Source organism: Natrix helvetica, assembly GCF_964273705.1.
Source record: "Natrix helvetica genome assembly, chromosome: Z".
Lineage (NCBI taxonomy): Eukaryota > Metazoa > Chordata > Lepidosauria > Squamata > Natricidae > Natrix > Natrix helvetica.
In genome coordinates, this window is record NC_138554.1 from 53,457,708 (window position 1) to 53,483,566 (window position 25,859).

The 25,859-nt window shown below is 42.0% G+C and overlaps 1 protein-coding gene across 2 annotated transcripts in view; it reads left to right on the plus strand.

The window, feature by feature from the left end:
- The window catches only part of ITGA2B (integrin subunit alpha 2b), a 61,088-nt gene extending 35,229 nt beyond the window's left edge, over nt 1-25,859 (plus strand). The window contains exons 15-31 of one of the 2 annotated variants that reach the window (XM_081969610.1): nt 789-881; nt 1,120-1,175; nt 7,122-7,273; nt 8,296-8,421; nt 9,314-9,381; nt 10,701-10,848; nt 11,680-11,763; nt 12,233-12,312; nt 13,345-13,425; nt 13,559-13,664; nt 13,791-13,943; nt 14,863-14,952; nt 18,846-18,959; nt 19,849-19,950; nt 21,806-21,928; nt 23,055-23,148; nt 25,709-25,859. In XM_081969610.1, coding sequence (XP_081825736.1) covers nt 789-881; nt 1,120-1,175; nt 7,122-7,273; nt 8,296-8,421; nt 9,314-9,381; nt 10,701-10,848; nt 11,680-11,763; nt 12,233-12,312; nt 13,345-13,425; nt 13,559-13,664; nt 13,791-13,943; nt 14,863-14,952; nt 18,846-18,959; nt 19,849-19,950; nt 21,806-21,928; nt 23,055-23,147 — 1,669 coding nt within the window. In that variant the 3' untranslated portion in view covers nt 23,148; nt 25,709-25,859. Of the gene's footprint in view, nt 1-788; nt 882-1,119; nt 1,176-7,121; nt 7,274-8,295; nt 8,422-9,313; nt 9,382-10,700; nt 10,849-11,679; nt 11,764-12,232; nt 12,313-13,344; nt 13,426-13,558; nt 13,665-13,790; nt 13,944-14,862; nt 14,953-18,845; nt 18,960-19,848; nt 19,951-21,805; nt 21,929-23,054; nt 23,897-25,708 lie in introns of those variants that run through there. The other variant, XM_081969611.1, reaches the window with a different exon arrangement.

Consider the following 25,859-nt stretch of genomic DNA (forward strand, 5'->3'; position numbering starts at 1 on the left):
TCTCTGTGGGACGGTTTAGGTCCAAATGGACCGTTCAGCAGCAGATCGCACCAAGATTGCACGTCGTGCTGTCACGACATCAGCTCTCCTTCACCGGAAATTTCTTTTTTTTGATTAAAATCAAGTCTATAAAAGATATTCCCTTTACTTGGGTAGATGAAAAATGACTTTAAATCTAAGATTTAAAATTAATTAGGCCACCCAAATCTATTATACTGCATTATAGTTTTGTATATAACAGTGTTAAACTTCACAAAACCATACGCTTATATTCCCCAACCTGAAGGCTTTCAGATATGGTGAGAATTCTACAGTTCTTGTCTCCACTCACACAAAAGCCCCTTGGCTGGGAAAATTGATCTACACCCAAGCACAGGGGGAAAGGAAAGAGAACCTGCTATCAAAGTATCTCCACTCAGAGGAAGGTCTGAGTGATGTGATACTGTGCTTGACTCCAGAACTTCTTTCTTTAATGCAGTCTCTTATAAAGGGTTGATCTATTGCTCCCATTAGCTATAGAAAAACACTATAGAAGGGCATGAAATTGGAGAAGACTGGCCCAGCGCATGGATACTGTTGAATTAGCTAGTTAAAGGCAGAAAATTTTTATTGTAGAGAAATTTTATCCATCCATCAGGATAAGTCCATGACTAGAAAATTTGGAAAAGTCCTTTGTCTCATCCACCAACGATGAGTAAGAAGATTTCTGATATTCCCATAGATCCCTTCGTCACCATTTATCCTAGCTGCATATGCACCTATAACAATGACATGTTTGTCTTTTTTAGAGCTCAGCCAATGATTAGACTCAAAGCCCACCTTTCCATACCTGATGTTCTTGATTCAGAGATGAAAACATGTCCAGGAGCACAGGCCAGCTGGTAAGCATAATGGGAAGGATATCCATGTTCAGGTCAAATTCCCACTCTATACATGCACAAGACACTTCACCCTCAAATAAGTTCATGAAATAAGTTATTTATTTAAACATATAATAAGACTTGCAATTGTACAGGTGAGATTCAGAAAAGCAGATTCTTTGGTTAGTTATTTGGTAATTGGGTATGCTCTGTTTGATCTGTGAAATGAACCTCGTCGTCTTTTTCCTCATCAATGCAGCTTCAACATCCAGATGTGTGTAGGAATGTCAGGAAGGAACATTCCATCAGAAATTGGTGAGTATTGAATCAGTAATTTAGAGGAACAGAGGCCATTGTGGTCGTAATCATTTACTTTACTTTATTTTAGATTTTTATAACGCCTCCTCTCCCAAAAGGGACTCGGGGCGGTGTACAGTCAAATTAAAACACATGAATACAAAAAATAAATACAAACATAGTTAAATACTAAGTACCTAAAAGAGGAGGCTGTAAAAAACTGTACATAAAGTAAAGTAGTTAAAACAATTTTAAAAATAACCCCTAAAAAATACCCAATTAAAAATATCTGCCAGGAGGTAAAATAGGACTATGAATGGGCCAAGCCGGCTAAACGGAACAGGTGAGTCTTCAGTTTTTGTCGGAAGGAGCGGAAGTCGGTGGTGGTTCTAATATCGGGGGGGAGGTCATTCCAGAGGGTTGGGCCCATCACAGAGAAGGCTCTACTCCTAGGTGCCGCCCATTGGCATTGCTTAGTGGATGGCACCAGGAGGAGTCCCTCCCTGTGAGAGCGAATTGGTCGCAGGGAAGTATGTGGTAGGATGCGATCCCGCAAGTAACTAGGTCCTGTGCCATGGAGCGCTTTAAAGATGGTAATTAACACCTTGAAACGCACCCGAAAGACCACAGGCAGCCAGTGCAGCTCGCGCAGGAGCGGTGTTACGTGGGAGTACCTAGTACTTCCCATAATAGCCCGCGCGGCTGCGTTCTGGACTAGCTGCAGTCTTCGGGCGCGTCCCAAGGGAAGCCCCATGTAGAGGGCATTGCAGTAGTCCAGCCGAGATGTCACCAGTGCATGAGTGACCATGCGTAGGGCATCCCGGTCCAGTAGGGGGCGCAATTGGCGCACCAGGCGAACCTGGTGGAACGCCCCCCTTGCCACGGCTGCCACATGGTCATCCATTGACAGCCGGGCATCTAGGAGGACGCCCAAATTGCGCGCCTGTTCCGCAGGGGGCAGTTGCTCGCCCCCTATGGCCAGTGATGGAATCAACTGGCTGAACCGGGGTGCCGGTAGCCATAGCCACTCAGTCTTGGAGGGGTTGAGTTTGAGTCTGTTGTCCCCCATCCAGACCCCGACGGCTTCCAAACACCGGGTCATCACCTCGACAGCCTCTTTGGGGTGGTTTGGGGTGGAAATGTACAGCTGAGTATCATCAGCGTACAGATGATACTCCACCCCAAAACCACGGATGATCTCCCCCAGCGGCTTCACATATGCGTTGAACAGAAGGGGCGAGAGGACCGACCCCTGTGGCACCCCACAAGTGAGTGGCCTCAGGGTCGACCTCTGCCCCCCTGCCAACACACATTGCGTCCGGTCGGAGAGGTAGGAGCCGAACCACCGCAGAACGGTGCCTCCAACTCCCATCCCCCCCAGCCGGCGCAATAGGATACCATGGTCGATGGTATCAAAAGCCACTGACAGATCTAATAGGACCAGGATAGAGGAACAACCCCTATCTCTGGCCCTCCAGAGATCATCAACCAACGCGACCAAGGCCGTCTCCGTGCTGTGTCCGGGCCGGAAGCCGGACTGGCGTGGGTCTAGATATTCGGATTCCTCAAGGTGTCATGGGAACTGCTGTGCCACCACATTCTCTACAACCTTCGCTAAAAAGGGAAGGTTGGAGACTGGACGATAATTAGCTAGCTCCATCGGGTCAAGGGAAGGCCTCTTGAGTAAGGGCCTCACCACCGCCTCTTTCAAGGCGGTAGGTAAGGACCCCTCGCCCAAAGAGGCGTTCACCAAGCCCAGTAGCCAGCCTCGTGTCACTTCCGAGGATGCCAGTACCAACCAGGAGGGACACGGGTCCATTAAACATGTGGTCGGTCGCAGCCGTCCACGCAACCTTTCCAAATCCTCGGGGGCGACAGAATCAAACTACTCCCAGAATGGTCTCACAAGACTCACTGTTGACGGCTCCTCCGGTCCACTGAGGGGGGCCCATCCGCTCCGGATCTGAGCGATTTTGTCCTGCATATATTCCCCAAACTCCTCTGCTCTGCCCTGTAAAGGGGCTTCCTGCGTCCTCTGTGATAAGAGAGAGCGGGTCACCCGAAACAGGGCGGCAGGGCGGTTATCTGCGGACGCAATAAGAGTGGCACAATGTCTAGGTTTGGCCACTCTTAATGCCACAAGGTAGGTCCGTGAATAGGCTCTCACCTGTGTTCGATCAGATTCGGAGCGTGAGGACCTCCACCTGCCCTCTAGGCGTCTCCTATGGTGCTTCATCACCCTCAGGTCCTCGGTGAACCAAGGAGCCCGGGTGGGTCGTCGCCGCAGGAGAGGCCGCAAAGGCGCAACTCGGTCCAGGGCCCCAGCGGCCGCCCTATTCCAGGCGGCCATTAGGTTCTCGGAGCGAGAGCGGGTCAGGGCTACAGGGAATGGCCCAAGCTCCGTCTGGAACCTGTCCGGTTCCATCAGGCGCCTGGGGCGGTACCAACTTGGACAGTTTGGTTCCGCCTCCTCGCGATGGGGGGTAGCGCCAGGGAAGTCCAGCCGGAGAAATGAGTGATCTGACCATGACAGGGAAGTAATGGTTACATCCCCTCTTCCCAGATCACTCGTCCACTGTTCAGATACAAAAACAAGGTCCAGAGTGTAGCCACCTTCGTGTGTGGGGCCCTGAATTAATTGGGTCAGGTCCATGGCTGTCATGGAAGCCATGAACTCCCGAGCTACCTCGGATGCTTCCCCCGTCGACGGCAAGTTGAAATCCCCCATAACCACAAGCTTGGGGGTCTCAACTGCCGTTTCTGAGATCAGCTCGAGGAGCTCGGGCAGGGCTGCTGATGCATAGCGAGGAGCCAAGTATACAATCAGCAAGCCCCACTGCCTCCCTGGGCCCCATTTCACACCAAGGGACTCACACCCGGGTATCTGAGATACAGTGAACTCCCTCGGCTCTAGACATTCCCGTATAACTACCGCCACCCCACCACCCTTACCCAGGGCCCGAAGCTGATGGAATGCACGGAAACCCGGTGGGCACATTTCCACGAGGGGTAAACCACCCTCGTGGCCCAACCAGGTCTCCGTTATCCCTGCAAGGTCCAGCTCCCCCTCTGAGATCAACTCATTGATGAGGGGGGCCTTGTTGGTCACGGACCTTGCATTGCAGAGCATCAACCTCAGGCCCTGGCTCTGTAGTTCCTGACCACCTAGATTGCGGGGGTTGATACAAACGACCGGGTGTATCCAACAACCACGGTCTCCCAACCGACGTTGTGGTCTTCTCCTGTCCTCGCATCCCCTCCTCCCCGCGACCGATGTAATAAGACAACCCTCTATTGGAATGTCCTTTCCCCTCCCCCCCTCCACCACACTCACTTCCCTGCAAGACTCACCTGTTCGCCTGACACTGGCCCCCCTCCTGGACAGATTAACCCCCCCCACCCTGAAGCCCTCCCTGGAACCCCCTAAAAAGGATAGAAAACATTTGGTTAAAAACCCCCTAAGCTTCCGTTTCCTCCACCTCTCGGGGTCTATAAACCCGTCATCAAGGCGGGCCTTACAAGTGTCAAGGGCCATGCCTGCGAGAGGGGGGACTCCCGCAGGCGGAGCAGGTCTAACCTCGAATAAATAATCTTAAAAAACACGATGGGGTCAAAGGTGTTGTAGATAATAAGTGGTCAGTCAAAAAAGGGGGGCAGTCAAAAAAAGGGGGGGAGAGTGATCGAATGTCCAAGTGGTCTAAGTGGTGGAGAGATGGTCCAAAGGGTGGTAGCCACCTAGATAATCCTAGGTGGGTGAGAGTTCATAGAGAGTTCGTGGATAGTAATCTGGAGTTCCCCATTGGGTGGGGGGCCGATGTTCTTGGGGGCAGATGGTCTTGGCCTAGACGTCCCTCTGGCCTGCCCATGGCCCTAATACAGGGCTTCCGGCGGCCTCCGGTGTTCTAGGCTGCCCCCAGCCGCCCCCAGCCTCCATTCCAGTCCTGCTCTCTCATGACTCCCACCCAAAATCCAGATGTTGCTGGCTCTCACCCAATGTCATGATGATGATCCTGGCGCCATTATCCGCCTCTTTTCCTCTCCAACCAGTCACTCTCGCCAGCCTCTCTCCTTCCAACGTCGCTGCAGCCGCAGTCGCAGCCTCTTCCTCTCTGCTCGCCAGCCTCTCTCCTTCCAACTCCTTCTTCTCTCTCTCCTTCCAATCTCTCCTTCTCTCCTTCCAATCTCACCAGTCTCTCTCCTTCCAACGTCGCTGCAGCCGCGGCCCCAGCCACAGCCTCTTCCTCTCTGCTCACCAGCCTCTCTCCTTCTGGCTCCTTCTTCCCTCTCTCCTTCCACTCTCGCCAGCCTCTCTTCTTCCAACGTCTCTCCTTCCAACATCTCTCCTTCCAGCGTCTCTCCTTCCAGCGTCGCCGCAGCTGTAGCCTCTCTCTTGCGGCTTCTCAACCTCGCAGCCTCTCACTCCTCCCGCTCTCTGCCTCGCTGCCGCTGCCGCTGCCGTTACCGCAACGCCGCAACGCCGCCATTACCATTGCTGGCTTCTCTCCCCGCTCCACACTCCGCCTTCTTCCTAGCCTTCCCTCCAGCCTCCTGACCCACCCTGGCGGACCCAAATGGGTCCAAAATGGGCCAGGGTGGTCATGCTGCCTGACTCCCGGCCCTCAGATGGAACGGGGGCCGGTTACAACCTTTTCCCCCATCGTCGAGCTCCTTGGCGTTCCCGGAGCTCAGGAGGCGACCGCCATCGCCGGAAGCTCCTCCTCCTCCTCCATACACATCAGGGGTGTTAAACTTGCAGCCCTAGGTTGGATACGTCACACACTGGCCATGGCCATACCTGGCTTAGCGAAGCGGGGGAAAGTCACAATACATCATGTGACGACACCATGACGATGTGAGTTGGACACCCCTGATGTACATAGATAAAAAGAGGAATGAGGTAAAAATCCAGACAAGACAAATCCTGAGGTTTGAGGGTTCTCCAAGGTGAAAGATTTTTTAGAAACTTGGAAGCAATACCCCACAGCATTATTTCTAAAGCTTAGCAACTTTAAGGTATGTGGACGTCAATTCCCAGAATTCCCCAGCCAGCCAGGGTGATTGGGGATTTCTAGGAGTTGAAGCCCACACATCTTAAAGTTGCCAAGATTGATAAACACTACTGTAGAGATAGTATTGCAGACAACACATTTTTTCTTATTTCGCAGAGTCTCTGATGAGACAGGATTAACTAGTAGTAGTCCCTCCAGCAATATTTGTAGAAAGTTAAGAATTAGTCTCTTGAGGCAGTTAACAAATGTGTGTAGCTTTGCTTGATTGACACAGGATACTTTTTGTTCCCACAATTTTTCTATGACCATAGCAATTTTGGAATATAATTTTTAATATGTGCATGAAAACATGGTTATTTATTAACCTATCAGCATGCTTAGCATTTCAGAAAGAAAAGAACCAGGATATCTGTTTCTTAACTCAGCTGTGCCAGAAATGAAATTAAAGAGAAAGCAGCTGAAATTAAGAAGTGACTTATTAAATTGTGTTTCCCACCCATCCACCCATCAACCTTTCCACATTTGTTTATTTAGATGTGAAAACTACTGATTCTATTTTGGCATTAGTATTTGTAGTAAATGGGGGAAGGATCTTAATCTAATGCCCCACAGAATCCTGGATCAATTCCCATTAATCCTTAGCAGCACAGCATTGCTGTCAGATAGCACTTCTGGACGGTACTCAAGTTAGAGGGTGGTCTTAAATCACTACTTGGGTGTACAGTCTTTCCATTACACATTCCTTAACCTTCTGAATACTCACATAGCCATAATGAACAAAATAAGTATGGACTATAAGAACACTGCAGATGTTTGAGCCAAAAGCCTTGTCTTGTACAACAAAAGACAGGAGTTTGGTATTCTAGTTATCAATATGTATACTGTAGATTGTGATTTGCCTGTTAATCTTCATTGCACTCATGTTGTTTTCTGCCTGTTTCCTTGTGTCTGCTAGAACTAAATACAGAGCTGCAGCTGGACCATATGAAGCAGAAATTTGGGAGGCGGGTTTTATTGCAGCAAACCAACCAACCAAGTCAGTTATTCCAACTGAAGTTGTCCAAAAGAATTCCCCTGACTTGTAAGAATGTTACGGCTTATTTACGGGTAGGTATCTCAGGCATAAAAAGTGTGTCTTTGTTTCTGTGTGCATGTGTTTGGGATAGTGGGGAAGGCTTGAGCAGTAGTTCGAAATTATGTTCAGCTTTGATTGTTGCAGCCCAAGATTTGCAGAGAAATAAAGAAGGCTGAGTGCATTTTCCCGTCTGTAATTTGGGAAGTACCAAGGTTCTCTTCTTATATTCGAACTTTTAATTTGTTGTTTTAAAGTCTGATCTTGGAAGTTTTGGCACATTTGTGGGACTTTCCTGTCATGGAATAAAATTCTTTATGCTATTGTTACATCAATCTCCCAACATCTTCAGAAAAGAAGAGCAACTTCCAGATGTGAACAATCTACAAATCCCAGAAGCCACAGCCAGCAACCATGAGTAATGGCAAGGGATTTTAAGAGTCACAGTTCAATAAAAAATGGACAGTTTCTATTCTTTTTTTCCTAAGAAATATTGTTGGTATCTTTGCTTTTGGCAAAGCTCCTGCATATTTTTCACTGCATAAATCAAAAATAATTTCATTATGGCTATTGTGTTAGTCTACTATAATGCAGACGTTAACTATTCTATTGTGATGTTGAGCATGGGAGGAAATTTGAGATTGGGAGTGTGTTTCCTGATCAGACATTGCTCATAGGAATTATAGAGATGAGAAACAGTGTTATGGATACTAGAGTTGCAGCCTTTTTGTTTTGGCAGGACTTTTGTGTCTTTGGATTTGACAAATACTGCTTAACTCTTTTGTGCCTCTAGAAATTTCTCTTTGCAGAGATGAGAATTTGTAGCTTCTAGAAAATCAAAAGTTCCCCACTTCTTTGTTAGAGTTATAAACCTTCCAGAAAGATGTAATTTGAACACACATTTTCCAATTGGATGTCCTCCAGATTTGTCAGATTACAGCTCCAAATTTACCAGGTGGAGGTAATGGAGTTGTAGTCCCACACACCTGGAAGACACCCAAAAATACCCTTACCCCATGGGATCTGTAAACTGCTTTTTACATATGCCCCTTCCCAGGATCAAGCTGATTTCAAAGACAAGCTGAGTGCCATTGTTGTGAGCCTCAACTTCAGTTTGACATTCTTCTCCAGAGCTGGAACTCTGCAACCTATTCTGTCTGGACAATTGATGGTCCAGGAACAGGTGAGACTTCTTTCTTCTTCAGCTCGAAGCAAAATGCACTAGGAACTATCACATTCTGCTTATGAAATTGCTTGTTTGTTTCCTTGTCTGAATGCTTGTTGAGCATAGGGTTTACCTCTAAAATAAATGTTTCCAAAGAAGTGGTTTTGATAAACATCGTCTATGCATGCCCAAGAACAAGTCTGAGTACTTAGAATATTCCTCTTCAGAAGTACATTCCATGCATCACAAATTGTAGGTCACAAGACAATACACTGTTGTATCTTAAGTTGCCATGAGACTTTTGTTGCTGTTATTACCAATATAAGTTCCTGTTTATAGAGAGGTTGGAACAGTCATTTCTGGTCTTGGAGTCTAGCTTTTAATTAGAGATTATGTATGTCACATGGAAAAGAAATAGGTTTTGTACATAGAAGGTTTGCAGGCTGAGGGACCTGGTGGATTTAAATGCAACTTCCAGAACCCCTCCAAAAGTTGCCACCAAATGATATTTTTTATGTGAAAGAATGGGGGAAATAGAGGGGACCTAGTTATATTAATTGTAAACATAAATATAATGTTAATTCAATTGAAAAAGAGATTAATCTAAATTAGATCTAGTTTTTGTCTGGCTTCATTTACTTATTTATCATGAAATTATCTTATTTAAGAGATGGGTAATTGCAGTGTTATGTATGTTAACTGGACTTAGTGAGAGGTTCTGCATGCTCTGAATTTTCTACTTCATACCTGGTATCTTCATATCTCTATATTGAAGGGGTTTTCTTATGTATCCCTTAGCTAGGAATCACATGGAATAGCATGGATTGTGTATGTAGCAGTCCATGTTCTCTTCCAAATCGTATTTGCTATTTGTTCAGTGATAGCTGTTTAGATTTCCTCTTATCTACAGACCCGCATCATTCTAGATTGTGGAGAAGACAACATCTGCATTCCAGATCTCAAACTCTCTGCTCAAACGTAAGCACCAATAGTTTAGATAGGGTTGGCCACAACTGCTCAGGGGATAAGGAAAAAAAGCATGGTAATATGCTGATGATGCTTGTAATTTTTCTATGTCTTTTATTAATTATTTTATTAAACATATTTACATGGCTGCCAATTTCACAGAAAGCCATTCTGGGCAGCCATCTTTTGTAGGATTTCCATACATCTCCAATAATAAAACATGTCACCAAATTGCAAAGATGTCCTATAGTTCATGAGAAGGACAAAGATCACCATCACTAAATTTTTATTATGATACTTAAAAATAATTTTATTGATCCATTTTTAAATAAGTATTTATAATATAAAATGAACAATTCATTCCAAGCAATGTAAATGAAATCACAACAAAAGAAAACATGGAAACAAGAAACCATAGTTGTAATTACAAATATATTCCAAGTTCATCTGGAGTCTTTAAAAGGAGACACTAAGCTTTCATGTTCATCAAACCTGTCCAATTTCCAGTTGACGGAATATATAATTTTTTCAAGAATTACTGAATCACACATCAGTGGAATCCAATTCATGATGTCTGGGGTTATAGCATTTTTCCATTTCATAAGTATTATGATACCACAAATATAGTATTTTTCCTTCTGCTAATTCCTTTTTGCTATTCCTAGTGCACAAAGAACCCAGATTGTTACTAAATTCCAAGTACATTATGAGTATCTTTCAAAGCCAACATTTTCCCAATCTGTAATTATATTGTATAACATTACTCCAAAAGAAGTATAATGACCATAATATTAAGGTGCCCTCAAATTTTGTGCAATGCCAGAAATTTGTCAATGAATATGATACTTATAGTTTCAATTAATACTGTTAAGACATGGCAAGAAAAATATGTTCTGATGATTGAGTTGGCTGGAAGCTCAGTTTTACCAAATATTTCTGAGGACATCTGTATATGTTCATCAGTATCCATGTAACTCTTAACAATCTGGATGAGATTGTCAGGTCTTTAGTACAAAGTAGACTTATGCAAAAAATGTTGCTGAATTTTGTAACTTCCTTTTCCTTCAGACAGTTCAAGAATCATATGCCATTCATTTTCTTAAATGAATAAAGAAAGTCAGTCAGATATCAATGAGTGGGAAGGAGAAATATGTCCTTTCTAATCCAGCAAAATGTTTCAACTTCCACCCAGTCTCCCAGTTGGCCTTGCTGCATATTCAAACCTCAATCAACAATTTTGTCCCGCCAATTGCAATATTCTAATTCCTGATGTAAAAGAATAATGCAATCATTATTTAGTACTCTTTCCTTTCTATGTTGTTATGTCTCAGGAATGAAGCTTTCCTACTTATTGGGGCTGAGAATGTGGTTCTCATCCAGATTACAGCAACAAATGCTGGCGAAGGAGCCTATGAAACTGAGTTACTGGCAGAACTGCCATTTGGGGCTTACTTCCAAAGAGCTAACAGCAGTTCACAGGTGAGGTCAGATACAATAATTGAATTTTAACTTTCAGTATCAGTAACTATTCGGCATTTTGGCTAAAGTTCCTAGGAACCGTAGTTCAAGAATATCTGAAGGCCAATTTACCCACCACGGATAAAAGGTTTTGTTGTGGAATTGAGCCAAGAAAAACAAATGTTTTCACCTTCTTGTTTATTCCATTCTTAAAAGTGTGTTTTAATCATTATTTCCTAAAAATATTTATGTTTTCTTGCATTTTGTGATCACAGATCAAGCCTGAGTTGGCTGGAAGCTCAGATTTACCAAACTTGATAATTCCCCCTCTCTGAAGGAGATGTATGGTTAAGAAATAGAAAATATAAATAAATAACAATAAATAAATTTGAATGTTTTAAATTTTATGCAGTACATTTGGTTGAGAGACTCTAAAATCAATTGCTGCATACTAAAGAACTGTGCCATAAAACAATGCTCAGGCTCCAGATTGTAGGTATAACCACACTCTGCAAGTCTCTTTCAGTTACACTGCTATTGTTGCAAGTGTCCTAATTCAAAGCCATCTGGGATTTTTTTCCAGCGGGAAAGCCCACATATATGTATTATTAGCGTTTCTGAGATTTAACAATCTTTCTTTGATTTTTATTTATTTTGTGCTAAAATAGGTGAGAAAATCTACCATATATAACAAATTTAGTTTTGCTTCAAAAGGGGTTCTAATGTCCTAGAAACAACCTTTTCAGTTGAGTAACAATAGTATGAAAATCCTTCCATTCATTTTGTCATCGTGCTAATTCAGTCTTCCAAGGTTAAGTATACTTGAACACACTCCATCCCTTTTCCCTGCAGAAACTGATCTGTAATTTCCGCAAGGAGAATGAAACCCAATTGGTGTCTTGTGAAGTGGGCAACCCAATGAAATCTCACACAGAGGTAGGGGATTAATTTCTAAAATGGATTTGTTTTCTCTTCTTGTTTGCTCTGAAGTCTGAAAAAGTAGCGAAATCTAGAAAGGAATGAAAAATGTTTTTCTCCATGAAATACACAAAATTATACTACATTTCCTTTAACTTGGAAAATAGAACTGAATGGGGTTTAAACAAAACCAATGCTTTTTCCACCAATGCATGACACTTTTATTTATTTATTTTCATATAAACAGAACAGAAGTGTTACTAATATCTTTTGATTAACACATAAAAAGGCAGACTTATCTGATTGATATTACACCACAAATAAATCCATAGTCTAGCATCTACTGGAACATAGGTAAGTTGTAGAGAAATCGTAGCACAAAGCTAACCAGTTTTTTTTTTCTTAACCTGTTTGTATTAAGGGCTCCTCTACACCTTGATTTTAATATGGTCATTCTCACCTTTCTTCCTGCCCTTATTATTTACAGATCAAACTGGATTTGGAACTAAGTATCAGCCAGTTAGAAGATGCTAATAGTAGCATTGTCTTCGTGCTACAACTCAAGAGGTAACACTCAGCCGTGTTTCACTGGCTTATTCTCTTAAACTAATTTCTGCCTTTTAATCTGGAGCTTTCCAAATGAACTACAACTTCTGGATTCCAAGCCATTATCATCCAACACATTTCCATGACAATTGTAATCCTGGCAGGTTTGGTGGTCCTAGACTAAAACTGCTATTATACCAGCATCCTTTAGCACTCTCCAACCAAAAGGCAGAGAAACTGCCAATATCTTTTTTTAATCTATTTTTATTTTATTTTTAAAAAAGTTAAAATACAAAACTCCAAAAAAAATTACAGAAACAAACAAAATAATAATACACAAAATAAACAAGACATTGAAAAAAAAAGTGCATTGAAAATACATAAATCCATATACACACACATTATTCTCCCTATCTAAATACTGATACTCCTCCCTCAAGATAGATGCTGAATGGTAGGTACTTTTCTTTTTTCTGTTGACAAAATACTGATTTTTCTGCCAAAATTGGTTCTTTGGCAATACTTCTCCCTAGATTTGAATGGGAGCATTTAGGAATGGCCCAAGATTGCTTTTGGACAGCCACGAACTCTCGTGGGAAGAGGAATCTTAAAGATTGCAGTTATTGTTCTTCCTGTTAATTATTTTGTCATTAATATAATAGGTAGATGACAAGTTAATAATCTGCAAATAAAATTAGTAGTTTGAAATTTTGGGGAGCCCGTTTTGCAATATCATTGTAATATATTTATTAGTATTCAACTGGGGGGAGGGGAATATGTGTACATGTGTTAGTGTTTTTAATGCCCCCTTTTCAATGTCTTGTTTGTTTTGTGAAACTGATCTACATCTTCAATCCTTCTATGTTTCCAATTGTTCTCCCATCTGCCCACTCAAACAACCCTCCCCCACCCATTTTCTTTCCTATCACAACATTTTTCCATCCCTTATTCAAGTTGATTTGAATGTTCCAATACTGTAAAGAAATCTTGGGGATGCCTCAAAGGTGAGAACCTTTCTGACATCTTCATCATAACCTCCAATTTCTTCTGCAGTAAGAATAGCCAGAACCCCAACAGCAATATAGAACGGTTGCAGGTGCCACTCAAGGTTGATGCACAGGTAGAGCTTTTTGGGTGAGTATAAGCCATTTTGCTCAACCTCTTCCATTAGAATATTATATTTTGTGAGTGCAGATTGTTTTTTAATCCGTTGGGCTGATAAGAGGGATACATTTTAATTCTTGTATTTTGTGCTCTTTGTTCCTAGAATCTCTATACCAGCTGCCACTGTGCTCCCATGGACTCCTGAGGCCTTTAAGAACAAGAGCAATGAAGTTGATGACTATGGACCAAAAATAGAGCATACATATCAGGTATCAAAAAAGATACACGAATTGGAAATATGGATGTTTTAGCCCAACATTGATATTTTTCCCTATTATAGATCTCTTTTCTTTCTCTTTCTCCATGTCTGCCTACCTCCCACCACCATTCTCCAGTTGCAGAATGCAGGCCCTAGCACAGTATCTGGAGCTGATCTGCTTGTATATTTTCCCAGTCACTTCTGGAAAGGCTTCTTGCTTTACATCACAAGAGTGAGCACAGAAGGCAACATCATCTGTTTATCTACAAATGAGACCAACCCTCTAAAGGTAGGATTATCTGGAGGAGCAACAGGAAACAGAAAGACTTATTACATAATGCTAGAACATTCCATTTGGATTCATGAATTAATCCATGGCACATTCAGGTTAAGGATTCAAGAAGTTGATAATGGAAAGACATCTTCATCAAGAGCCCATCAACAGAAGAGTGGATTAGTCAGAGTATGTGTAATTTAATGGGATTGACCAGTGGCATAATCTGCTTGCTATCAGGATTTTTTTATGCCGCAATCTGATTGGAAGAAACGGAGGTTCTGGAGAAATTACCAACATTCAGAATGTAAAAATGGCTCTTCCCTTGACAGTCTGCAAATTTTGACTTCAAAAGTTCCAGAATTTGAATCAGAGAATGAAGAAAAGGGAAAACTCAGGGGCTGTGATGGTCATACTATATCCTCGTTTGATTTTTTCTAATTTTGGATAGATTTTTAAAATATATTTTATGTATGGTATTAAAGCTACTCATGGAAGATACAGTATTATGCTTCCTTACGTAGGACCATTAATTATTTGAAACAGCTGACTAAAATTTGTATCAAAATTATCCATTATGGCATCACCTTTTTACCCTGAACTAAGTATAATGGGACATGTTGGATTTTGATTAAGTGTGCTGTGTCAACCCAATCACTGTGGTATACAATAGGTTGTGGTTTAGCATATTGTATGTACAGTACATTGAACAAAACATTAGTAAGGAAAGCTAACTATTTTTCTATTATAACATATTTTCAAATTCAGCATGGAAAAGCACTGTACCACCAAGATTTTTTCTCCTTAATAATAAACATTATTATCTGTCCATTGAGAAAGTCCTTAATATTTTGTTTATCATAAAAGCAGACATGCAGTAAAGAAGCAAGGAGAGAGAAGTAAATCACAATTGAGTGTCTCTTTTTCATTATAGCTAAAAGTCCAGGAACCCACAATTGCCCCCAGCAATTGGCGTGAGAGGCGTGATGTCAGCTTTTCAACATTTAAGGCACCTATTGAAGTGGTGAGTCTTTGCAGGGGGGGTGGGATGCTTACAGACTGCCCCAGGGTTCTTTGTTGTTTAAATTTCATAGGTTAATCCAAAACATTTGACACTGGACCTGAGCCCAGTTCTTTGCTCTTCATAAACGAGATACTTGCTGACCCAATCTGTAAACTTGAGAATTACATATCTTGCAGTGTTGATCTGAAAGTAAATGACATAAGTATTCTATATATTACAGTTCCATAAATATTACACATAACTGCATACTGTTTCAATTTGCAATATTAGGGTGGGAACTTGTTTGTTCTTAAAAAGACTTGGAAACTGAGAGGATTTCCAGCTCTCCTCGGTTACTTAAACAAACTTGCAGGTTCTGTGATGCAAAAGCTATCCCATCTCTAATCCACATCTACTTCTCCTATCTATAATTCTCCACAAGAAAGAAATTGTTACCACTGAAATCCAAAATATTACTGCATGGTAGCTGTTCAGTCACACTTTTGCTACCAAAGGGAGTGTTCAGTTTACTAGTGTAATTATTTCAATGGTGGGATTCAAAATTTTTTACTACTGGTTCTGTGGGCATGGCTTGATGAGTGTGGCATGGCTTGGTGGGTATGGCAGGATACTCTAAAATCTCCATTCCCTCCTGATCAGCTGGGACTTGGAAGGCAGAGAATAGATGGGGATGGGGCCAGTCAGAGGTGGTATTTACTGGTTCTCCGAACCACTCAAAATTTCCGCTACCATCTCTACAGAACTGGTCAGAACCTGCTGAATACCACCTCTGAATTATTTCTCACCATAACACCGTCTCCTCTATGCTGTCCTGTTTCTATATGAAACAACATCTGTTTCTGGATTCAACATCTGTAATAATTTTTTTTATCTCCTGTCCTCCATGGAGTTTCCAATGTCCCAGTTTTCCTGATTTAGAATCACCTTTTAGTGTCTTGATTTTCCTGATTCATAATTTTCTTCCCTAGCTGTTGTACTGTTCAGAGAAGATTTGAATTGCAAGTTGCAGTTACATGCTCACATGTCTGTGAACGGCTCCTGTAACTTTTTAATGCATTGCTTTCTTTCTTTTGCATCTTTCCTCACTACTGTAGGGAGTACTATAGATAGGGAGTATGTGAATGACTCTTTGGTTTCTGTTCATTCATGAACTAGTGCAAAAAGTAGGATAGAAATGTATGATGCATGTCAGAAAGAGAAGGTACTTAATTACAGCTGTGTGACAAAGTCCTGCACACTTTCAGTTTTAAGTTGTATTTACATGTTTAAACAACTTTTCACTCATAGAAATCATGCAAAATTAGTACTTTGATGAAAATTTCTGTAGTCGGATTGAGATGCATAATTTTTATTAATATGACCAAAGTCTTTTTAAGGTTTTGAGTGAGTTTATGTGCTAAAACAAACACAATTTGAATTTTCGAGAATGTTAGGATCGAAAGTAGCCAATCAGCAGCGAGCTTTGGCTGACCAATCAAAATGCGCAGAGGCTAAATCTATGAGCCAATTAATGTTGTCATATTCTCTGACTATAAATAGGCATGAAAGGCATTGGGAAATTTAATTTAGCTCTGGCTGCAGGCAAGGATGAAGGCCTTTGCTTTCACCAGTACTGAGCAGCGGCATCACATCTTTGTGCTTCATGAAGAGGGTTACTCCTGTACAGAAATAGCCAAGAGAGTGAAATGCCATCGCACCACAGTGAGCAGAGTGGTTGAAAAATACCAAATAACTGGTTCAGTTGATAACAGGCTCCGCTTTGGAAGACCAAGAAAGTTGACAAAATGGCAAGATTGGGCTCTGCAACACATTTTGATGGCTGACAGGAAGCTCACCTCGGATTACAAGAATTTGGGGTGAAACATGTGGTGTAAAAGTGTGCACAAGCACAGTGCATTGCAGACTGTTTGCCAGAAGGCTCAAAGGCTGCAGGGCTCAAAGTAAACCTTAGCTCACAGATGCTCACCGCTCTCATCGACGTGCGTGGGCCAAGAAGTATGCCAAGTGGACCAACGAACAGTGGGCCAAGGTCATCTTCAGTGATGAGAGCAATTTCTACTTGACTGGGAATCAGTGCAATAAGTATGTCAAAAGATTTCCAGCTGAAGAATTTAGGCCGTACTGCCTGAATCTACTGTATCTGTGAAACATCCATTGCACGTGATGATCTGGGGCTGTATCGCTGCTTCTGGTATTGGTCGGATACAAATCGTGCAGGGAATCATGAATTCCAAGCAGTATGTTGAAGTTCTGGAAAAGACCATGCTTCCTTCAGCTCAGCAACCTGTAGGGAAGGACTTTTACTTCCAGGATGACAACGTTCCTTGTCATCGAGCCAAGTCCGTCCAGTAGTGGATGAAGAAGCATGGTGTTTGACTCCTGGATTGGCCAGCTCAGAGCCCGGATTTGAACTCAATTGAGAACTTGTGGGCCACGATTGGTTACAAAATAAGCAAGAAGCATCCGAAGACCAAGCAGGAGCTGACTGAATCCATTATTGCAGCTTGACACCACATTGTCACCAAAGATCACGTGCAAAGGCTTATGCAGTCTTTGCCGAAGCGATGCTGCCTGGTGATAAGCAATAAGGGCTGGCCAATTTCATATTAGTAACCACGTTTGGTTACCTAAATGGTCCATTTCAGGGCCACAAACAATAAAAATGTTAACAAAACACTAACATCGGCCTTAGTAATTGCAACACGTATGCCACTGGGTATGCATCAGTTAATCTGTTTTCATAGTCATTGTAATCATGCATTGTAAGCATGCAAGAAAATTCACAATCCCCATCCAAACAGCACCAAATTGCAAAAAGCTTATGCTTTTCACTTAAAAACCACCAGTATTTATTTAAATATAACAATATTTACATAGCAGTTAGCATATAATATCATAAAATCAATGGCCTACCCCAAAAATACTGTAAAGCGTGCAGGACTTTTTCATACAGCTGTACATGGTCATGCCCCTCCTTGGTCATTTAAACTTATCTTGCGGATGCCCTTGCCTTTTATTTTCCACCACTGTGATGCCAGGTTGCAAGAGCCAATTGCAGCACCAGTGGCATTATTGTGATTGTTCTCTCCCTCTCTCTCTCTCTCTCTCTCTCTCTCTCTCTCTCTCTCTCTCTGTCTCTGTCTCTCTGTCTCTCTGTCTCACACACACACACACACACACACACACACACACACACACACACTATTGCAATGACTTTTGGTCCACAATAGTAGAAAGTATCAGCTGTCTCACAGCTGGCATTTACTTCTCAGCTGTTCATGTCTGGAAGGGCCGTTCCTTGCCTTGGCTCAGTTCAATTCAGCTTCAGTGGCTTGATGCCTTTTCATGATTTCTCTCCCCCCCCCCCAAAAAAAAAAAAATCATACTGGCTCTTCTGCCAGTGTAGCAAAATAAGTTAAGGAAATGACACAAAATACTTTTTTTTATTTTGCAACCTCTCCTTCCTATTACAAGTTAAATAGTTCCATTCTGCCTTAGTTAGAAGTTGCTGTAGTCCCACTTCACTTATATAAATAAGAGTTTTTCGAGTTTATACTATTATTGTGGAGGAAAAGGACCACCATTGCAACAACCCCTTTTATGGGGGGGGGGTGTGTGGAAAAAGCAGCAGGCATGAAAGGGAAATTTACCAGATAAGAATATCTGCATTTTTTGAAAATCATGGGAGTTGGGCATGATGATAAACATCTACCAGAAGAGACATGCTGACACAGCCAGAATTCTGTCATATTCTATAGCACCCAGCTTGGATGGTATGGTACACTTAAATAAACTGCATTCTTGATCAGATATACCGTATATCCTACATTTGATCATACTTTCAAAAAAAAACTTTAGTTGATTTTAAAACATTTAATCCTTTCCGTCTTCAGAATTGTAGCAGCCAACTGTGTGCTGTCATTCACTGCCAAGTGGGACCATTGGCGAGGGGCCATGGAGCCATGGTGACTATTCATTCCGTATTGTGGCTGCCAAGTTTCCAGGAGGTAAGAAATTATGTTTTAATAGGTATAGTCTAGTTTATATCTCTCCTTGAAAGATCTGTTCTGCTAAATCAAATCCTTGCTAAGAAAGATGAGGTATCCCACTAGTTTACCAAGGGAGTACAGGTATGTTGCATTGAAATTATAAACACAGTGTACTCAATGTGTTGTCAGAATGCTGAAACATCATGGCATCCAAGAAGTACTTGTCCCATAGAAATGACAATGGGACATTCAGCACACGATCAACAGAAAAAGAGGCAGCTAGGTAAATGGAGAAACAATGGGATGGGATGGGTTCTACATGTATCCTGCTAGGAGGCCATGGGAACTAGAGAACTGTGCCAAAGGCTTTAAGGAAAAGAAGCCCCTGGAGAGGAGTCTGAAGCAAATAATAATAAAAAAAAAGAGGCAGGCAAGCCCAAGCATAAGAGGTAGAAAATGAGAAAGAATGGCCTCAGCGCATGAATAAACAGAAGCCCTTTGAACAATGAAGACTGTGGAGATGAAATAATAACTATCATAGCACAGGATGTACTTGGTGGATGAACATAGAGGGTTGTAAGGGCAATATATCGCTGTGATTAAAGGACTGAAGTAGGAGTGAAAATAAATTAGGCAGAACTCCCCAGTCAATCAATATATTCCATAATTGATCTTGAGTCTTGCAGCCTAACTGATCATATATTGTTTGTTGTTAGATGGATTGGGTTGTATATGGATTGTTTTGTATCACATTAGGCTACTGCAGTTGGTGTGTTAGATCTCAGAGCAGGTGACAAGCCAGTAGATATTCCAGGAAGCAGCAAATGCTTAACGTCTTTCTGCCTTCTCCCACTCCATGTATTAATGAAACACACACACATATGCATGCTACTTCCTTCTCCCACAGCAGTTTCCAAATCAGCTTCTTATTCAATCCCGGGCCCAGTTCACTGCCACAGGGATGCCTTACAACATTCAGCCAGAGGTTCTACCCAGTGGGGCTGCCGTGGTAAGTCCAGACCACAATGTTTCAGGATTATCAGCGCTATTAGCAAATGTGAAGTTTTCCATCAACATTTGTTCAAGAGCCTTTGAATTTTGGCTTTGAAAATCAAAGTATTTTTTTTGAAACACATCATTTATTAATTTAATAAATTCAGGGATAAATAGTAACCTGCCTGGTATGAGCCTTTTCTTTCTCCCCCTCCCCCTCCAACAGTGACATGCGGTGAGGGTTATGGCTGGTGAGGCTGGTGACGTCATCAGGAAGGCAGGGAATGGGACCACGTGTGCAGAAGGCTGAGGCAGCCTCAGCCTCCAGCACACGTGGTCCCATTCTCCGCCTTCCTGAGTGAACATTAAGGGGACAGCGGAGTGTACTGATCCACGTAGCATTGCTTCCTCCACCGGCGCCACTTCCCCCCCCACTCCTTCAAGGTCTCCCACCAACCCAAAGCCCAATCCCCAGCTCCCTCGGGCAAGGCTTGAGCAGGGTGAATGGGAAAGCAACAAAAGGGGCTGCACTTTCACCCCGCTCAAGCCTTGCCGCCTGCAGCCACCACCCGCCCTCGCTGCCCCTTTCATTGCTTTCCCATTCAGGCGGCTGCGCTTCCCATTCCCATTTCCCATTCAGGCGGCTTCCCATGCAGGCGGCAAGGCTTGAGCGGGGTGAAAGCGCAGTGCCTTTCGTTGCTTTCCCATTCAGGCAGCTGCGCTTTCATGCTTTTGTCATCTGGCAGCGCCGACATTTCTGCCTCCGCCCTCCGCAGCTCCCAGGTGCGCCCGGACGGAGGTAGCCAGAATGGCGCCGAGGCAGTCCGGCGGGCGAGCGACCGAGGATCAGGCTGCCTCGCTCGCTCACCCGCCGGACTGCCTCGGCGCCATTCTGGCTACCTCCATCTGGGCGCGCCCGGGAGCTGCGGAGGGCGGAGGCAGAAATGTCGGCGCTGCCGGATGATGTCATCAGGCAGCGCCGACAACATTTCTGCCTCCTCAGCTCCCGGGTGCGGCCGGACGGATGTATATAATATTATAATATTATATATATATATAGTATATAATATTATATACTATTATTTCATGAAGAGAGGTGAGGCTCTTCCTCCCCTGCCTCCCCTGACCGCACGTCCCTGTCCTCCAATAATCTATGTATTGTAACTTGAATGCTGAAAGTGCTAGAGGTGGACTGAAAGTTAATAGAATATTTCCCTGAAACATTTTATTTCCATTTTAGAAATCTAGAGCACTACCTTATTCATTCCTGGATAGTTCTGGAAAGTTGCTGACACCTGGAGAATTAAATAATAGTGTGCTCATATGGAGGACTGTATTTTGGTTAATAAAATGAGATTATCAATGGTCCTTTATTCACATGTGCAGCCCTTTCTCTTTCTCTTAATGATCTCAAACCATGAAGGCTCTGATTAGCCATTGTTTCCCACTTAATCTAAATTGGGCAAGTATGTTGTCTAAAACTTGAGGATTTGATAGAATTTGCTATATCAGAAACACCTTTATTCTTTCAATCATTTTGTTGGAGACTTCCTGACCTTACAAAGAGGAAGCAAATGGATTATTTGTAGAGACAAAATTTCATCTTCCTAATCCAAGATATGATTGATAGAGTGACTAATAACAATTTAGCAAAATCCTCCCCTCTAAAACATGATTACAGCTCAATCTTTTAGCAGTCTTGCAAGTATGGGTTGGGAATGACAATCACTCTTTTATTATTTCTTCTTGGCTAAAAAACCACTATTTTATTATTTCTTCTTGGCTACAAAATCTCTGTCACTTTGCACTAAAATATCAGCCTGTTAATTCATCTGGTTTTCTTTCTCCCATCTCTTTCCTGCTGCTCACAGGCTAAAACACTGGTGGAATGGGTGAACCCTGATGCTGAGAAAGACATCCCTATGTGGTGGATCTTAACAGCTGTGTTGGTGGGACTTCTCCTCCTTGCAGTCTCCATTATTGTTCTTTGGAAGGTACATGAAACCCTGGGCAGGGAAGCCTGGCTATAAAGCACAGGATGCAAAAATCCAAAAGCGTGTTCCTCTTCATGTTGGCAGCTGTACTGGAGAGAGAGCAAACCAGGGTCTGTTTTTTGAAGGCAAGGTAGCCAGAGATATATCATGTAATCTGGACAACATAGCTGATGAAATTTCTTATCTCTGCTGGTTGCATAAACTTATCCGTCAACAACAGAAAATAAAAAGCAATGTCTAAGTAAAGTTAAGGATCGTAACGAATGATCCTGTCCTGGGACTATCCCCTCTGACTGTCAATTACAACCTAGCTTTGGAATAGAAACTGCCTTGATGGATCTGAACAAAGGATCAAGCAGATGATTTTCCTTCTGTTCCTTAAAATGAATAAATAGTTGGCAGTTATGAGATTGCTGAGATAGTAGTTGGAAGTTACCCTAGCTTCTTTTCTGGCTCTTCAGTTAATATGCTAAATAAATGTATAGCTTCGTGTGGTATAGTTTAGCCATCTCAGAAGCATCCACCTATGAGAAACTACTTCTTGTCTAAAGAGACTTGTTTCTTACTCACTTGGACCTAGTTACCTCCGGGACCGTATTCTGCCCCATACATCCCTACGACCTATTCGCTCGCACAGAGAGGGACTTCTCCAGGTGCCGTCCACTAGACAATGTCATGGGGCGGCGCCTAGGAGCAGAGCCTTCTCTGTGGCGGGCCCAGCCCTGTGGAATGACCTCCCCCCGGATATTAGGACCACTACAGACCTCCGCTCCTTCCGTGTTAAGCTCAAGACCCACCTTTTTCAAATATCTGGCCTGGCCCAACCATAACTTCGTTACGCTCCTGAGGGGTTTTTAATTCAGCAATTTTATTTAGGGGATTTTAAACTGTGTTTTAACTGTGTTTTTAGCTGTGTTTATTGTCTTTCACTTGCAGGTCTACTCTCCTCCATGCACAAATGTAATTGTCCTTGTTTTTTCGTATGTATGTGTGTCCTATGTGTATTTTATCTTTTTGACTGTACGCCGCCCCGAGTCCTTCGGGAGAGGGTTGCGGCTAATCAAATAAAATTTGATTTGATTTGATTGATTTGACTTTATTTTTTCCACTATCTTTTCTTTAATAGACGGGCTTTTTCAAGAGAAAGCGACCACCCACCGAGGATGAAGAGCAGCTAACTCATGATCCTGAAGTTCAGTCAGCTGGAGAGGGGAAATAGGGTATTCTATTCCTTCCATATCTAATCTCATTATTGAATGGATCCATTCCTTTCCTGTTCATATTCTCAACAGGAAGTTTGTAAAGAATATAATTTATTCACTTCCTAGATGGGCAAGTCATATTTTCATCAGCTCCTCAATTTCAAAAATCGGATCCTGTCTGAAAAGCTTTTTTATAATCCAATTGCAGATTCAAAAACTCACTTATTTATAATAATGAAAACAGGTAATGGAAGATAATGTTATAAAAATTCAATACTTTAAATTACAGGTGTCAAACTTGCTGCATGATGTTTTGCAATGTTTTCCCCCTTTGTGGAGCTGGAGTGGGTGTGGCCTGCACGTGACTCATTTGGCTCACGGGCTGCCAGTTTGACACACCTGCTTTAAAGAATCCTTCACAACCTTGAATGAAAACATTTTACTTATTAAAGGGATAGTGAGCATTAAAAAAGTACCTAATGTATTAAATACATATCAAATTGGTCCATATTCCATCAACATTCTTGCAGCTAAGCAAATTCTAATTTTCTTTTAAATAATATTTTTGTATCGTGTACTTTGTTCCTTTTTATATAATTTCCCTTTATTATATAACTCTGTTCTAGACTGCAAATATTCCTTAATAATTAAAGTATGAACAATCTTGTAAAAAATGTGTGGCTTAAGAAACTATTAACCATTCCTAATTTACAACCAATTAATTCCCAGGTACAATTCCTTCCCAATATTTTTTAAAAAGAGTAAACATTAAGACTTTTTACATTAACAATATTGGCTACTTTGATTCTTTGTGGTCCATGGGGAAGTCGGGTGGTGTTGATGCTTAGGGTTGACTTCTGGGATTACAAACATCACCCCAGCAATATCTAGTCCAATAGAGATTAAAATCATTTTGGGCCTGTTCCAAAGCTGAAGACGTAGACAAGAGAAGTCTGCTGAATCTTTTCCCTCAGGCGTCTTGTTTCCCTGGGGGCTGCTGAACTCAACAACTCGTTACACAAGGCATGAAACATGTTCTTTTGATTTATAAAATATCTTGCTGTTCAATCAACAAAAGCTACGATTTAGATTCTTTAAAGGTGTGTTTTGGTACTGTAGAACAACAGCCATAATGTTTTTGGGAAAAAACTGCAAGTCATATAGAGACTTCTTCAAAAGTTATGATTTGTTGCCTTCTGTCAGTACCATGTATTTCTTTTCACAGCAGTTGGGAGCTATTAATTTGTGACTAAAGCTTATTTTCATCATTGTCCCAATTAGTTAATTGAAACTGGAACATTTCTTTTGAAGAGAAAACTATATGCAAATTAGCAGTGTTCTCTCTCTGTCTCTCTCTCCCCCCATTCTTTTCTGGGGGATTTTTGAAAAAAAAAACATTTCTTGTTATTCAGAGCATGTAAGAGGCAAGCCACCTGACTGCTGAAGTTTGTTAATATTCAAGACGCCAGCATCTTGAAATGGGAAGGAAGGGGTTAGGGAGAATATATATTGTTGCTCTTTAAAGCCAACAGGAGCTGAACTTGTTCTTCAGAAGTACAAAGTTGTTCAGAAGATGGATAGTTTGAAGAATCCCTGGATTTGGTCTGAACAGGGAAGGATTTTTACTTTCTAACAAAAGCTTTGATTCAGCAGTTTCTCACTTCAGAGCCTTCAACTGACTGCACAGAAATACAGGACATGGTTTCAGCAATTAGCAATTTTTACAAGAAAAGCAGATTTGGGGCAAATGCCTGAAAAAGAGCATTAATATAGATCACTGATAACTTTTCCTTCTTCATTTCCTCTATAAGCACTCTTTGCCCATGTTCCTGATATATACTTGCAAGGGAAACAGATTTTGGGATACCGCAGGAACAAAAGTAACTCTATTGCTGGTTATAGTGGTATAGAAATACATTCAGCCACAATAGGCAAGAGGAAATAATCTGTTCATTCAGAAAGGCTTATTATTTAAAAACATGCCTGCTGGGATGCTGATTGTGTACAATGCATAATTGAATTCAAGGTTGGGAAGTGTCCCTCCCCTCTCAATAAATTTCTGCATTCAGGAACTTTCCTCACCCCAAGGCATCCTGAAAGCACTAAAGAGCCTTTAGGAAATCAGGGAGCATCTCAAGGATATGTTGCCCACTTGGCAATCCACAAGTCTGGATTAAAAATAATACCTAGATGAATGTTTTTCAAGCCTGTCAACTTTAAGGATCTATGGAGTTCAACTCCCAGGCATGCTGGCTTGGGAATTCTGGGAGTTGAAGTCTATACATCTAAAGTTCCATGTTTGAAAAATAGTGATCCATAAAAACTCACTGAAATCAATAAGATTGTTTCAATAGATTTGCCCTAAATACTATGTGATTAAATCTGGGTCTAATCCATTATATTAAAAGTGTCTCATCAAGTCTAAACTCTTAATGAGAATACAGTGGCAAAAAGCTGCAGGAAGATGATTGGCAGGACAAAGATTGAGATGATGCGATTTAACCCCTTTTTTCCATAGTGCCAACAATCATCTTTCTATAGTTATTTTTACTCAGGAAGGTTAAATTATTTTCTCTAGTCCAGGTGGTCTTGTTCCCAATCATCGCCTCATGTAATTGCTGTTTTAAAAACAAGAATAAAAACTACTACAAATGAATATGGAATGAGGAAGAAAAAAAATAAAAATAAAAAACAGCTAAAAGTGCAAAGAAGGAAGAAAAGAAAAATAG